General features: G+C 33.4%; 1 protein-coding gene across 1 annotated transcript in view; it reads right to left on the minus strand.

Moving 5' to 3' along the window:
- Positions 1 to 6089: 6089 nt before the first annotated feature.
- The window catches only part of LOC144433727 (one cut domain family member 2-like), a 38991-nt gene continuing 28808 nt past the window's right edge, over positions 6090 to 16272 (minus strand). Inside the window, exons 2-3 of the mRNA XM_078122081.1 lie at positions 9281 to 9343; positions 6090 to 6373 (exon numbers count right to left, since the gene is read on the minus strand). Of these exons, the coding sequence (XP_077978207.1) occupies positions 6090 to 6373; positions 9281 to 9343 (347 nt within the window). The remainder of the gene's footprint in view (positions 6374 to 9280; positions 9344 to 16272) is intronic.

The following is a 16272-nucleotide window of genomic DNA, read 5'->3' on the forward strand; positions in this document are numbered from 1 at the left end:
AAGTTTGTGATTTATTTTTATATATTGATATTTAGACTGTGACACAAGTGTTTATTTAAGTATGGTTCATAAACGAAAGTTAAGTTCATGCAAAGATTAAATAGTTGACCACAACAACAAGACATTTAGGTCATCATAAAAATACATCATCTGTACTGGTTGTTGGTTTTGCAATCACGAACTAAATTTTCACAGAATTAACCACTGCACGATAAGGGGCCCAATCTAGATTTGCTCAAGTCCTCAAGTTATTTTCAAATTTTATTTCAATAAATATTTGAAAGACAAATGTGTTTTATTTTCTTTTAAAGTGAAATAGTCATCGGAGTGAGTGATTGTGAAATGGTGGTGAGATCGTGTATACAGAGAGACTACTAGTAACGGGGGGGGGGGGGGGGAGATAAAGTTAACCACATTTTTCTCCACAAAGTTTGAACTGAATAACAATTTCAAAACATTTGAAGATTATGAGACATAAAAGAAATCTCCCAAGGGACTGGTGTCAGTCTACATCCGGGTCTTTAAAGTAGAGATCAGTTATAGACTCCAAACTGTGTCATGTCAGGGGGACGAGATAATTTAGAGAAGACATTCTAAAACATATCAAAACTTCCACTTAGTGTTCACCAAGTTTACCTTGGTGAACTTTAGATTGTATATTCTCAGAATCAGAAATATGCCAACTTCAAATCAAAGTTCATCCCACCATTCTTGCAAGTTTTGGTTGACAAGAAGATAAAATTCTTATTTTAATGTGTAATTTTATTGTATTTCCTTTGGATGTTGGTATTAAAAGGTAAAATCCACTAATACATCACTCCAGTCTCTATACAGAATGATACCATTCATCTCACTACAACAAAACAAACACTAGGCCTAAAAAAAAGTTTGGTTCCGGTAACCCGACCCCCACCTAGTTTTTCACTGCCAACCCTAAACTTTTCTTTACGTATTCCAGAAAAAAAGTAAAATCGCAAATTTATGAAGTATCATGAGAAATAGTGGATGCGTAAACTGACATCAATTTAAAAAGACAATATAAAACTGTTCTTCTAATCTGAAATGGCTGTACATCTGATGAGAAGAAACCAATAACGCAAAGGAAAACAACAGAAAACATAATTACCTGAACTCGACACTCACATGAAAAAATTTTTTTTTTTAAATATCTACCTAATCCACCTATTCTAAAATTGAGTGTAATCGGAACCACACTATTTTTTTTTGCCCTATCAACAAACAAACACACACACACACACACACACACACCAACAAACGCACAGACACAAAGCCATATTTGGAGAAGAAACACTGTATTTTGCATATATTTTAATCCAATACAGAAATAATGCCAACTATATACAGATATAACACCAATCCTTAAAAACATCAATAGAAGAAATATATCTCTTCCTTTTTTCAATACAGAAGCATCCAGTAAAGTTCTCTTGGTGATGCCAGGCAACTACAATAATATACACACCTCAGAAACAAAAATCAGCACACGATACTAACAAAAAAATATGTTCATCTACAATGGCAGCACTCTGACATTCACAGAATAAAATATGCAAATATCCGTTAAAAATAATGTAATATTTCATACATTGCAAAAAAAAATCATCACTCGGAAGTGTAACATAGGTATCAGGGGTAACCACTCCCACTGGAAAAAAAAGCTATATTGCGTGCTGTGATACAGCACATTATAGGCAAGTACATTGGATTGGAATGGAGTGGCACCCCCTGTAACTGGTTAGTATTGCACACTGCAAACCTTAGTTGAAGGGAACTCAAAAAAAAGCATGGAAAGACTAGAAGCAGCAAAGAATAGAAAGCACCCCACAAATTTCACTTTGGTCTTTTTGTGCTGAAAGTTACACAAATTGTTCTAGATAAATTATTGCAAATATTTGGTCACTTGGTCGGGCATCTACATTGACAACTAGATACCAACTTATTTTTTTGTAAATCCAACTTCTTTTTCCAAAGATGGAATTAATTTTGATTGGAAAGATAGAACCCAATCAACTCTGAGGAGAAAACAATATAGCCCAAATATGGAAGTTCTGTCAAGATGTACTTCCATATATGGAAATTGATTGAAGACCAATCATCTTTGGGGAATAAAATATTACTGCCCAAATATGGAAGCTACTTGAAACTTTGCTTTCCAAATTTGGAAATTGATAAGGATTACAAGAACATGACACCAATCAGCTTTGGGGTGCTTTCTCACTAATTTACATATATCATATTTACAAACTATGCACTGCAAAAGACAATGACATAAAAAAAGTTCAAATTCTGTTACAGTAAAGCAAAAATATTTTTAAAAAGAGGGAAAAAAAAGAGTTCAAAATAACTCTTGAAGTGGAACGGAATGAATGAATAATAAAAATAAGGAATATTGCACAAACCACACATAGGATCCCTAGCGTAAGGAATAAAACACAATACCGATAAAATATTTACAAACTTTGTTCGGTAAAAGATTTGATTGACCCTCCCGTACCCCTTGTTAAAAATCAAACTGTCAAACTGATCCTGAATATAATATATTCTTTGGAAAGACTTTTTAATGTGTCTCCTTCCCTCACTGCAAGAATATAAAAAACAGTTTGCGAAACCGAAAAAACAAGTTTATACACCCAGGTATTCCTGACCCTTTTTTTTGGGAAAGGGGGTACATTAGAAAGTCTCTTCCTTTTTTAAATAATAGTAACTTCATGTCTGTATAACTGTGACCAAAAAAAATGGCTTTTCACATTCAACATACTCTTGAAATTTTCGGAATATAAATCCCCCATGAACTCATTTTTGGCCCTCAACAAACAGAAAACAATATTTACAACACCATTCAAAAAAATATACACATCGAGGGTGAAATTGACATTGATTCTATAACCAGTGCTCTCTTTCTGTACTGTCCTGATTCACCTTAAAAGTGCTACAAAAAAAAGTTCTCCAGCCTCGTCCAAGGAGGGAAAAATGATATGACGGAAAAATAAGATATTATTTTTTGTTTTTTAGAACTTTTAGAAATTCATTACAACACATTTGGTCTCTAACAAAACTTTGTTATTTGCATATTTGCATATATTAAAGATATCTGTACAAAAAAAAGCAAGCTTACAAAACAGGCACACAACAAGTCACACAACAAAAAATTGACATCACTAAACACAGTTTTTTTTTTGGAAAAAGTTAGGGAAAAATGTATGAACAGTAAAAATTTGCATATGAAAGAGTTTGCTGTGACACAAACTATAAGGAGTAAAAACAGATCTACACATGAATTTCTGTTTATTCATCTGAAGTGCATCTAATGGATGGAAATAAAAAAGAAAATTTAAGTACTAAAAGAATCTATCGAACTAAATTTACAAAATATTTTTGTACTAGAATTGTTAGCAAACTATACACATATTTAATGATCGTAAAGAATTTGTCTGAATCTAAGATGAAGTACATGTATTTCATAAGTTTTGATCACCCTGCTTGGTTTTTTGTAAAATGCGTATCCGATTTTTTTTCCTTGAAAAAGTGTTTATTACATTTCAATAAAGATGAATCACTGGAATTCATACCAACTATGAAATTCACACTGCTTATGTTAGACTGCCATATATGGTATTGATACCACCATATATAGAAAATATTACCATAACATGGAAATTTTATTCAACTGCCATGTTTGGTACTGATAACACACCATATATAGAAATCACTACCATATATGGAAATGTTATGGTAATAAGTTAGCATTATATGGCATTTGTGATACCATATTTGGATTGACAAAACAAACAAATAAAAAATATTATTATAATATTCACACTCAATGATAAATGTATTGGCAACACTGGTCTGCAAAATAAACCACAAACACTCTTAAATATATATATTTTTTTGAAAAGAACAGTTCATTAAGTACTCTTTCACAGTGAAATTTAATGCTTTGCTCGTGGAAGAAATCAGCATGGTTTTTGTTCACACCGAGTTTAAGTAATGCTGCTGTGTAAGTTACAAACTGTGGCACCAACTTCCAATGGCAGTTTCGAGGGTATATGGAGGGAGTATTGACAAGAGACTTAATACCTGCAACCTTACCTGCACCAACTTTTTTTTTTCTTAAAAAACATTTGCATTATTTAAAATTTTCTGAAATTGGTTTTGTCCATTTATCAACAGTGACAGATTTATGCAAATTGTATTCATCATGATTGTTTCTCTTCAGTTCGATTAAATTTGACCTTTGACATCTGATGTCAGGTGAAAGGTCATGGATGTTCATTTGCATATTGATGACATCATATGACATTGACACTATGATAATGAAACATCCTATTTTCTAAGTATTCATTCAGTTAATTCAATTTTCAAGTTGTATCAATTACAATAAATACAAATGTATTCAGACTAAGAGTTTCTTATATTACAGGAATAAAATCAGTGCAAATTTCAGCGAATTAAATAATTTGGAACATAATTTCATGTAGAATTCTTTCACAACAGTCAAACTTTTCCATAATTCTTTAAATATTTCAGTTTTTTACTAATAAGCAAAATTTTTGTCTGACGTCAATAATCTAAGTTTGGATGTTTTCTGACCAATTCTGGTATTTTGGTTGGTACAAGTAATTCATACAGTTGCAAGCATAAAATAATTCCATTGTAGAAAGTATGTACAATGCTTGAAAATATTGCGCATCGTTTGAAACGGTTGAACGAAAAAAACCATGTTGAATTCCTCCTGGGAATTAAATGATAAAATCATCAAATTGTAAAACTTATTTAAATATAATATATTCTGAAATCATAATTTTTTGGTTAATTGTTAAAATAATGTAGTTTTTCACACAATCACGTCACACAACAGAGACTGGCATTTCCAGTCAGTTCATCGAATACTTAAAGTGTATTTTCTTTTCTTTTTCTCTTTTTTTTTTTGAAACTGTTTGATTTATAATATTTGCTTTCAACACAACAGACAAGCACATACAACCTGTGTAGTTTGGCAAAGTGTCTGGGCTGACTAAATTATGAGTACTATTTTCTTCTCCCCAAATCATAGACCCTACACCAAGTTGGTGTAGGGTCTATGCCCAAATCAACTTATAAAATTGTAAAGTTGGTTGTAATTAGCCTTCTTTCCTCCACTAAATCATTTTTCCATTTGTTACTGCTGTCTAGAGAGTACCAACAATTTTCTTACACCCCCCCATTTCCCATTTGACTATCCCTGTTAAATGGTGGAATGTGCTGATTATATCATCGAGATAATGGGAATATTCCAAGATATATGGAACATAGGGGTAATCCAGATCAGAATCCTGTAATTCAAAATCTCCAAAAGTATTTCTGGCTATAGAAAGTATTTCAATTTTTGCAGAAACAAAATCTGGGGATTTCATTTTAATGAATTTGTGGTGTTTGGTCTACATTTGCATATTAACTACATCATAGACAGTCATTTCTGACAACAAAGTCCTCATCAGACATTGGCGAGAGAGGGCGGTATAACAGCGAAATGGAAAGTCAGTTCACAGAACACTTTGCCAACCTGATTAAGTACAATTCTAGCAACGACAACTTGAACAACGACATCAACTTGGAATTGATAACTTATTTTACAGTAGTTTTCCTTATTACTTCAAACAGTACATGTACTTTAATGCACTTCTTTCGTAAATTTGAGGTAGAATACGAATTCGATAATTTTAGGCACACAGCTTTTATTTGATATTCACGTCTTCTCAAACTGCAATTTTATGCTGAACCACAAGAACACACGCAACAGAAAAAAACTGTTCATTCTCTGAGAAGATTCAGAACAATTCTTTCATCCGTTTGGTTTTTGCATCAGTTGGGGGAAAAAACATCCACTTCTAATGAATATTCACACATCAAAAAAGACTTTTTGTTTAAAAATTGCAGAAGTTAATGTTCTTTTTCCCCACTGATACGAAAACCCAAGACTTTTTCCATTTTTTTTCCACTTAGTTCATTTAAAGTTATCTAGTGTAATTTTCTTCTTTTTAAAATGTACAACACTTTTAAAATAATGCAGCTATCGATGTTTAAAGTCATACTTTGGTTGGTGTATTGTTGTTATTTGCTGTGTTATTTGGATCGTCCTGCCATTTATCAAGCGACCGCCGCCTCGCATTCATGAAGAAGTTACTAACTGTGCTAAGCTCAAGACCAAGCTGCTGTGCTATCGTCATCTGCATTTCCTTGGACGGTCTCTTGGTTTCTTTGAAAATAGCGTGTAGCGTGCGACGTTGAATGTCTGTGAACACCAGTCGTGGTTTCTTCGGCATGTTTTGTTGCTGTGGATTTTTTGCATCTTCTTCTTTTTTCTTGCAAGCTGTAATAAGTAAACAACAAGATAAAGAAGATGACGTTAGATATCTGTAGACCACTTTGAAGTACTGAACATGCCACTGATTCTATAAAATGGAATAACCCATACCTTTGGGGAAAAAACAATACAGTCATACCAAATACTTAGAAACAATAGGGGTGTCACACCCTTATTTCATAAAATTTGTATGTCCGCGTCGGTCAAATGATTATTTCATGCACCTAAAGACAAAGATATGAAACTGACAACTACACAAGTACGAAATAGACATAGAACTATTTCACAGAAATTACTGAATAACGTTACTTTCTTTCACTGGAGTTGGTACCCTTCCTAGAAAGGAATATATGTCATTTGTTACGCATGAATTGAAAGTGCAGATAGAATATATATCATTATCGCCGTTAAATTGAATATAATTTAATGCAACCCGACTGTTAACTTGTAATCACTGAATGGGTTTGGAATATGTTATGTACCACAGCCATTATCAGCACAAACATTTTCTTAACATTACAACTAAACCATGGCAGTTTGAATGTTTATCTTCAACAAACACTCAGAGTTGCCAGGCAACAGTCATTCATTCATCCATCCATCTAGGCAACCACCATTAAAGCTCATCTCATCTCATCGGCTATCTCATCGTATATCTCAGACTTTGCTGTAATTTTAACACAACTGAGATAATTGCTGGACCATCTATGCTTATGCTTGTGGATACAGCCAACTGTTAAAATGATATTATTCATTCATTCATTCATTCACCCACAAGTCACACTAACTTACACACACACACACACACACACACACACACACACACACACACACACACACACACACACACACACCCAACCATCACAAACCATTTTGAGTAATTTAAACACCCATTTCCAATAACTTTGTTCAATTTAAAAAAAAATCAGTGACGTACATGTACGCCTTAACTCTACATGCAATTCCTAGCAGCCTTTTTTTAAGTTTTGAACTAAAACACGCATTTCAAAAATCAGCAGTATTTTAAAAGAAATGTCAACTCAAAACAATCTTCATAAATTTTCACGCAGCACATAATAATAAATCATGATGATTTCAAATCTGACTGATTTAGTTGATAGCTGTTATTAATACTTTAAACTACGTATGTTACGTTGTTGAGTAAATAGGCATGATTGGCAGGTATATGTAGGTGTTGTTACCAGGATTAATGTGAATGTTACTGTACGATACACTATAGAAACAACACCGCTTTTTCTTCCGCCCTCCGTTCATCTAACGCGAAAGAATCAAATATTAATAATTCATGCAGTGGTTAACTAAATTTACAAACAAAACTCTTATTGCCGCATATTGTAGTCTGATTGTATTGTTTGAAATTACCAACGTGTTTAAGGAAATTGTCCTCTCTCTCAACGTTTCCTGTACAATTTTTCATGATGAGTGCATGGCTATGAAGACATTAATCACTATTGGTTGGTGACAGTACAAACCAAAAGGAACATTATAGGTGATACATCCCCAACTTCAATGAGTTCAAAAGAAAAAAATGAGACCTAAAAGGCCTACAGTGGTCTGAAATCTACTAATCAGATTATTTATTTATAGTAATTTTTTTGGGATTTAATGCAGCGTAACAAATCCATATGGTCTGTCATTTTAACAACCACAATATGAAATGCCGTTAGAATGTCATAAATTTACTACTTTACACTCACAACAAGCTATGATTGAACATTTTAAGTGGTTAAATAACATTTATTTGCTTTCAACGAGTTTGATGGTTTTTATCAAAATGGTGCAATTTCATTCTTTTTATTTTATTTCGCTGTTAATTTGCAATAGTACAGATATATGAAAAAGTTGTAACAATGAAATTTGAAAATTAACATATTGCAGTTCTTTTATGGAAATATTCACTAGCTCAATTTTTTATACAGATTGGAAGTGATCTGAAATATAAGTTAAATGCAGACTTTTAGGTGTTTTTTTCAGCCTGACAAATATAATGAAAGAGGTTAGTCTAGTTCCTATACGACACGTTGCAATTGCTACGATCATCTCCACTCATGTATTGAGAAAGTCGTTATTCTTGCACAGAAATCTGTGCTACTATCGCTGGGCGAAGGGTAGACGACGCATGTCAGTAGTAATTCATCACAAACTGACAGACAGTTGCAATTGGTTAGTTACTTTAGACAATTGCTGATTATCTGAACTCCATCTCTCAAGTCTGAAACTAAAATCACGTGGGGTCACGATAACGTCATCAAGTTTACATGAACGCACAGATTTCTGTGCTAGAATAACAACTTTCCCTATCCGTGAGTGGAGATGATCATAGTAATCGTAACACTATAAAAGCGGTAAAATGACAAAGTTAAGTTCAATCTGAATTACGTTATTAAATATGAATGACTTTTAAAATCATAAATGTGTGTTATGTCCTGAAAAAAAAAGATGAGCCCAAAACCATCACCAGATATAAATGATTTCACTATTATTATTACTACATGCGTTACATATGATGATTGGTCAAAAATGGATGCAAAGAAATTTGAAAATTCAGTTCCGTGTCAATCATATTTATGAGCTTATTTTCTCATATTTGTCATAAAAGTATAAAATATTATACGGATTATTAATCTATACATATTCAACTTGTTTTGTGACTTTACGATAGTTTCATAAAACATTATGAAATATGGCAAAATGGTCAAAATATGGAAATGCAAGAAAAGAAACTTCAGTTCCATTTCACACGATATTCAAACTTCTTTTCTTTCTTTTTTCATCTCTTAATTTTCATTAATGTGTACTAAAAATTACAAAAATGATGAGAGTGAATCCAGCTAATCCTGGCATATCATGCTCTACTTTATAGGATGAAATAAGATAAATCGAAATTTTCACCTTTTTGGAGCATGTGGCCTGTTGAATTATAGCAAGAGAGATCCGTGGATACTTTACTGTGAGCTTTTGAGAGAAAGAAAAAAGAGAGTAGGAATTAATGGCTACAGTTAATATAAAGCTTTGGCTTAGGGCTGTACAGTTCTTTAAGAGCCATACCACCCAGGGCAGTACGGGGGATGAAAAAAAAAATGCTGAGGACGATACGGTAGCTACAACTAGGGGCTTGGACAACCTGGATAGGCTCTCACTAAAATTGATTCAGCTGTCGTGCGTTCTTTTAGCATTCTATGTGTAGTCTGCAAACAGTCTCTCTGGGGTGTTTATTCAAAGTGGAAAATGGGCTATGGACAAGTTAAATACTTTTATTCAACATTTTCACAATTGTGTACGTGTATACTTCCATACTTTGTATATCATGTTAGATGAGATGAGATGAAAACTAAACACTAAGTGGACACTACAAATTCAACCTGCAAAGTGCCCCATTTTTCTTCTAAAAAAATATTCCATATTACCCCAATTCCTTTTGAATCTGTGGTCATTACTCCCCCTTCAGTTGCTGTAAGGACTGAATAAACTTGCAGCTTTTTATTGTATGTTCTACATCTGAGTATATTAATCATATTTTTCTGACATTAGTTATTTTCCTCTACCTGAGTGTATAATAAACCGTCCAATCAAATACTCCACTCAATTATACAACACAGCTACATTTTTTCAAACTGAACCCCATTATTTCACGACCTCGCCCATTTTCCTTTCTCCTCTTACAAGTGACATGTCCTCCTTTACTTTTCACCTCTTCCTCCTCCACAATCACCGACTCATTCATCACCTGTAACCCTCCCCGTCACTTGTTCTTTGCAAACCCCCTTTGATGAGGATTGAGGAACTTGCAGTACATGCTTTTCTGAGTTTCACCAAGCACTAATTATCTGGCTATGAATCATACACTTGTCAGGAACAGCTGTCGTTCTATGCCACTTTCTCTCGGCAAAATTTGCCCCGGTTCTGTCAATCTTTCCGACTCAAATATCACAAGCCTGCTTTGACTAACAAACTTTTACATGTGATACTCAAAACATGAAAACACTGAGTGTGATTTGAGAAACTGTTATCTCGACATCAAAACAGTATACCCTGTACAACATTTTTTTTTCTTTTAAATATTTCTTGCTTGTAAAATTATATTCCGTTATTTAAATTTTGTGAGGTTATAAAAACAGCCTTGATGGCTAATAACAAATCATTTCATAGGCATTTTTACATTCATTGTCTTGTTCCACTGTAGGTATGAATTTTGATATGAACTCTCTCTCTCTCTCTTTCTCTTTCTCTCTCTCTGTGTCTGTGTCTCTGTCACACACACATACATACACACACACACACACACACACACAGTGGCATACAAAATACATCAATATTTCAAATACACTCACACAATTTCTCTTTCCAAACACACTCAAACAAAATCTTTCTCTCTCCGGTGTATCACCTGAACTCTATCTTTCTTACTTAATTAACACATACAACTATCAAAGTCTATAAATACATCTAAAATATGAAAAACTACACTCTATTTTAAAATTCCAGTGTTGTCTATAGCATAGAGCCAAAACATCCACAGGCATGAGAGCTTAGAGCATGATCCATACATATTAGCAGTGTCACCTATTGATTCTTACAGCCACAGAATACCTAGTGCTGCGACTAGTACAGGCTCACTACAAACTCATTGATACTCGCACCAAGATTTATCAACTTTTATTGGAGATCAATATCCCACTAAAAATAGACCCAAAATGACCCGATTTGATTTCTTATTGATGCAGCCATGTGATTACATGTATACAGAGTAATTGTCACATCTTCTGTTTATTTTTTTGCCTCTGCAGTGCTAAACAGTTCATACGCACCACACCTGGTTTAAACCAACAGTAACATCTCATCACTTCACATTGCAAGGCCTGCCACACATGTGCACTCTCATTTGTTTCTTTTTGAGCCGCTGACAGCTTCACCTCTTCAGAGAAGTGAATGTGGACAAGTAAGGTGACAATTTCAAATAGAATATTTCGTGGAAACTCTGCATATCTTTCTAGATACGAGTTGAAGCTTTGTTTTGAAATGAGCGTCTGTCATCAGTTTGGACGTGGTCATCACAGATGCTTTGACATGCTCCGTGACAGTTGGTGTTTGCAATTCTTTGTGATGGTCACGACTAAAGGGCTTATGGCAGTTCCTGGGAGTTTGCTCACATGTGCTACACAGACAACAAAGCCGAACTCCATTTAGATCCACCTTTCTTTTATTCAACCCATTCAAAGTTCCAGAATCAGCATCATGATGAAAAACAAAGACCAGGATTCAGTCAAAACACGAGACAAAGCCGAGGTGATCTATTATTGATGACCCAGGTATGCACAACAAATGCTTTTTTAAAAAAAAGTCATCTCCACTATCTCATCCCACTAATTCCAACACAATGCTATAGAGTCTCACAGACAACACTGTACCGCAGACCGCCCCAAAGTCTTAACAAAGTCAGTGCAAAAAGAAAACAACATATGTCGGCCCTCTCCCACAATTGTTTCACTATACAACATCTGTTTGGTGACAGACAATACTACTGTACACTCTGCATTCTCTTAAACAAGATGTAAATATCTGACTCTAAAGATATCCACTCAAGTACTTTGAAACACTTTCTTTTGGCCTGAAAGTCATCTTCAATATTTACTCCCTCCATTGCATTTTATTTCTGTCAACATGTGAACACCCACTCTTGCTTTCTACACTTTCTAAGAGACAATACTAGAAGATACAGTCAATGCAAACCTACTGTTTTCATTTTTTTTTTAAATCTTTAATCTCTTCTAAATAAAGTATTTTGGTGCAATTCATAATGTTTCAAGGTATTTACCCTTTGCGAAACTATTCTTTAGAGAAAGTCTTGTCAAATACTTCTTTCTCAATAAGCTGTACTCGAGTATTAGTTTTCTAACTGTTTAAAGTTACAAACACTTTGTTTATTTGTTGTGGAATGTTTACACTTTTATACTTTGATCTGTTCTTTGTCTTTATCGTGTTTAGTGGTTTCCTTTCAATTTTGTTCAGTGGCTGCCGAGTCATTCCATGCCCAAACATAAATTGGTGAAAAATTTATACAGTAATTCTCAAGCTCTCTGCATTTTAATATCATCAGTATTTTGCATTTGTGATCATGATTTTTTTTTAAAAATCAGAAATATTTGAAAATTTTGAGTTTTGGCCAAATACAGTAAACTACTACTAAAATGCTGTGTAACTTCATTTTTTTTTTGTGGCATGGAAGAATTGTCACATCAAACTTTTGAAAATTTAAGTACAGGTATTTCCAGAGAAAAAAAGGAATCTGTACATGTCCTTGTAAAACATTTAGCTAGTGGCTAATGTAGGAATTCCTTGCGACAAAAGGACGACTAATTAATACATTTCAAACCCTAATCCAATTTCATCGTCTGAAATGAACATCTGTCCATCACGGCTATTATCACTTCCAGCAAAGAGGACCCAGATACAGTAAAGCACCGAACTTGTCAAAAGAAATGAAATTTAATTACAACCAGTGAAGTAATTTAGTGATTACAACTCGTTGTGATTGACTGAATGGGTCAAACCGACAAACAATGCCAAGTATTAGAAACTGACATGCGTGTAATCTGGTAAAGTGTGCCACTTAACATGACCATATTGTTTTTATTTGGAAAAAGCTGATCTCTTTTGTTACTTTAATGTAATAATGTATAACACTGTCCATTAGACAAAATGGCAAACCAAACAACTGTCTCTGTCACCAATCATCGTTTTTTTATACAGGAGAACAAGAGAGCGTGGAATATCATCTCAAATTGGATTGTTGATCCCGTACCTACAAAGTATTGTTCGGGGGGCATGTAATTGGCATTCACAAAATGTAAGATAAACAATAAAAAATCTGTTCTTTCGTGCAGAAAAGTTCATGTGCTCTGTTGTGTATTGAGTAAATTGAATTATGAGGAAAACCTTCTGTTCACTTTAACTTTACAAATCTAAAATTGACGTTTTCATGGTTATTTTTCATTGCTGTAAAAACAACATGTATGTTAGCGTTGCTTTTAGTAAATCATACAATTAAGATGAAGTTCTCCAGGTTGGCAAAATGTCAGTATGCTATAAAAATTTGATTTTCAAACTTTCCCTGTCATTACCATTTTCTTTTTAAATTGTAACATCAATTAGCAATCATTCAAAAAGTAAAATTATGGAAAATGTTATAGGACACACATTTTTTTTTTTAAATAGCTAAGGGAATAAAGTTTTTAGACTTGAAATTACTGAATTGGTGTTTTTTAGTAATCACCAATTTTTTTGTAAAATCATTTCTATATTCTTTTTTTTCATTCGTTTATGACGAAATTTCATCAAAACAAAAGTTGTGAAAATTTATGTAAGTCAAATAAGGAGAAAAGTAAAATTCACTGAATTCTAAAAATACTCAAGAAGAGACTTTTGACCCAATGTGGCCCTCGACAACATCTCTATGTGCCTAGGTTTGTTTGATTCTTGATGATAGTGTAGCAGCAGACCAAACAATCCACGACTGAAGTACTTGTAACCTGTTAGTGGCTCTTACGAGCTTATTCCCAATTCTCATCGCATAGTGACAGTTCCGTTTGCTCACCTGGTGACCAAATCTCACCGCCGTTATCTGTTACCGACTTATCAGTCTTCAAGCGCTGATGAAAGCGGAGACCAAAAAACCAATTTGTGACATAGTGACTACATATATCGTTTCAATCGTCAAAGATGAAATTTTCAACTGTCATCCATTTCATTTGTTTTTACATGGAAAATTTAAGTTCATCCACAAATCGAGATATGATATTGATTTTTTGTTGAAAATTCCCTCTTTGTAATTCAGAATTTTCTGTTCATCTGTGTGTGACTATTCATCGTAAGGACCATTGAGACCATGATGAATATATCGTACTGTACAGGTGTGACTTTCCCATTTTATATTTTCCTTCAGAAATAGAAAAACGTGTTTGTAAGGTACAGAAATTTTCTATAACCAATATTATTACTATTGAAGTTCAGATTCTCCTTTGAGTGATTGACTTTCAATTCATCTAAATTTTCCTTAGAAATGTTTATTTTGAGTACAAGAATGAACGAAATTTTTGGGGGGGATATTCAGCATCTTCATAGTAAATTTTTCGAACTTTTCAACATCAAATATTATTTTTCTTGGATCTCAAATACTTTAGTTATAAGTCAATGTTTGGATTTTTACTTAAAATACATACTTTTTTTTACACAGAACAATGACACTAATCACCTTGTGTTCAAACCTAAGTGGTTTCCTGAAGCTTACAAAATAACCTACAATTTTCTTTTACCTTTAAAACGGTGGGAAAAAAATCCACATACAGCCTTGCTTTTTGAATTTTATTTCACTTCTTTTTTTTCTATTTGAATAGGATTTCATATGTACTTGGTGGTGGTTTTTTTTTTTTAAATAATCCCCCGTTAAAACCTCAGTACACAATGACAGATTAGAGATGTACAAGGTCTTACTAATTACAATCCAAACATTTTGTGTTTCGGTTGTCAAGCTAAAGACGAGTCCGACTCGACAACATGACAGTAAACAGTCTCCCTGAATCCAAGCAAACTTTGAACAAGAGAAAAGTCGGAAAATTGTGGTGTATGCTGGGTAATATCCTTTTGATGTTGCACCTGTTTCTAAAAAGTATTCGGTACAAAGGTTTAAGGAAAATGAATAATTAAACAAATGTATTGAGAGCTACGCCTAGTCAATTACAATTGTATTATATCTTGTACGTTAATCAGACTCCAATGGGATCCCTGTGAACATTACGTTAACTTAACCAGATAATACAGAACATCTTAATATTCAAAAAAATTCCCCCCTAATATTTCATTTTGTCAACTGGAAGATTTGTTGACTGGGTGCAATATTCAGTCATTTTATGACTTTAGTTGGCTTATTACATGTACGATATGTACTTTGGAAGTTGTTCTGAAAATCGGCATTTAAGTACAACATCGTATAAAATCATTCTATTTTTTGGGTTTCACCCTGTACTGACACTATAAACAGATAATTTCTTGGTATGCATATTATTTGTTGTACTACTGTTTTGGTAGAAATAAGACGAACAGTTATCTTTGCATCAAAAGTTTACCAAAACCGAAAAGTATGCGGAAAAAAAGTTGGGAAAATATTTTCATTAAAATTAATAAGCTCAAAAAAAAAAAATTCTGATTTGACAACATTGAATAATTTAGCTGTAAATTGTTAACACACACTGGCATTTTTTCAGCCAAAAAGTCGACATAAGAAAACACCGACCGACAAGCAAAACAAATGAAAGTGTAGTCTATTGATTGAAATTTTAATCACTTTTGTTTATACTTGACTGGTCAAAGTAATGAAATACAGACATCTTCAAATCAAATTTAACATCTTCTATTGCGATGAAAAAATTGTCTGCATGTTTCTTTTATTAAATTATTCCTCGGAAGTGTGACAGAACTGATGTTAACTGATAATTTTCACACTTTGAACAATTTCTATCAAATATGTACTTACGGCCGACAAAAAAAAAACCCTGATAAATAAGATGACTAGAAGTTGGCAGATATGTGTCTAAAAGAATGAAAAATGACAAAACTTTGATAGTAGTCTGCAAACAAGTAGTAGTTGTCAGATGATGTGACAGATGACTGTTGGTATAGTTAAACGATACACTGGCAGAATTTAGATTCTTGAAAGCGTTGGCTTTCTATCTGTGATATCATTACTCATACAATATTTAGTGATAATAGCTCTATTTCGCTATCATTCAGCAAAATTTGGTTGGCATTCTATCAATTTCCTCTATCAAAGTGAAAATTTAATGTACATTGATTTTCAGCATTCAGGTAAGAATAATTTCAGCAATGGG

Source organism: Glandiceps talaboti, chromosome 4 (genome assembly GCF_964340395.1).
Source record: "Glandiceps talaboti chromosome 4, keGlaTala1.1, whole genome shotgun sequence".
Lineage (NCBI taxonomy): Eukaryota > Metazoa > Hemichordata > Enteropneusta > Spengelidae > Glandiceps > Glandiceps talaboti.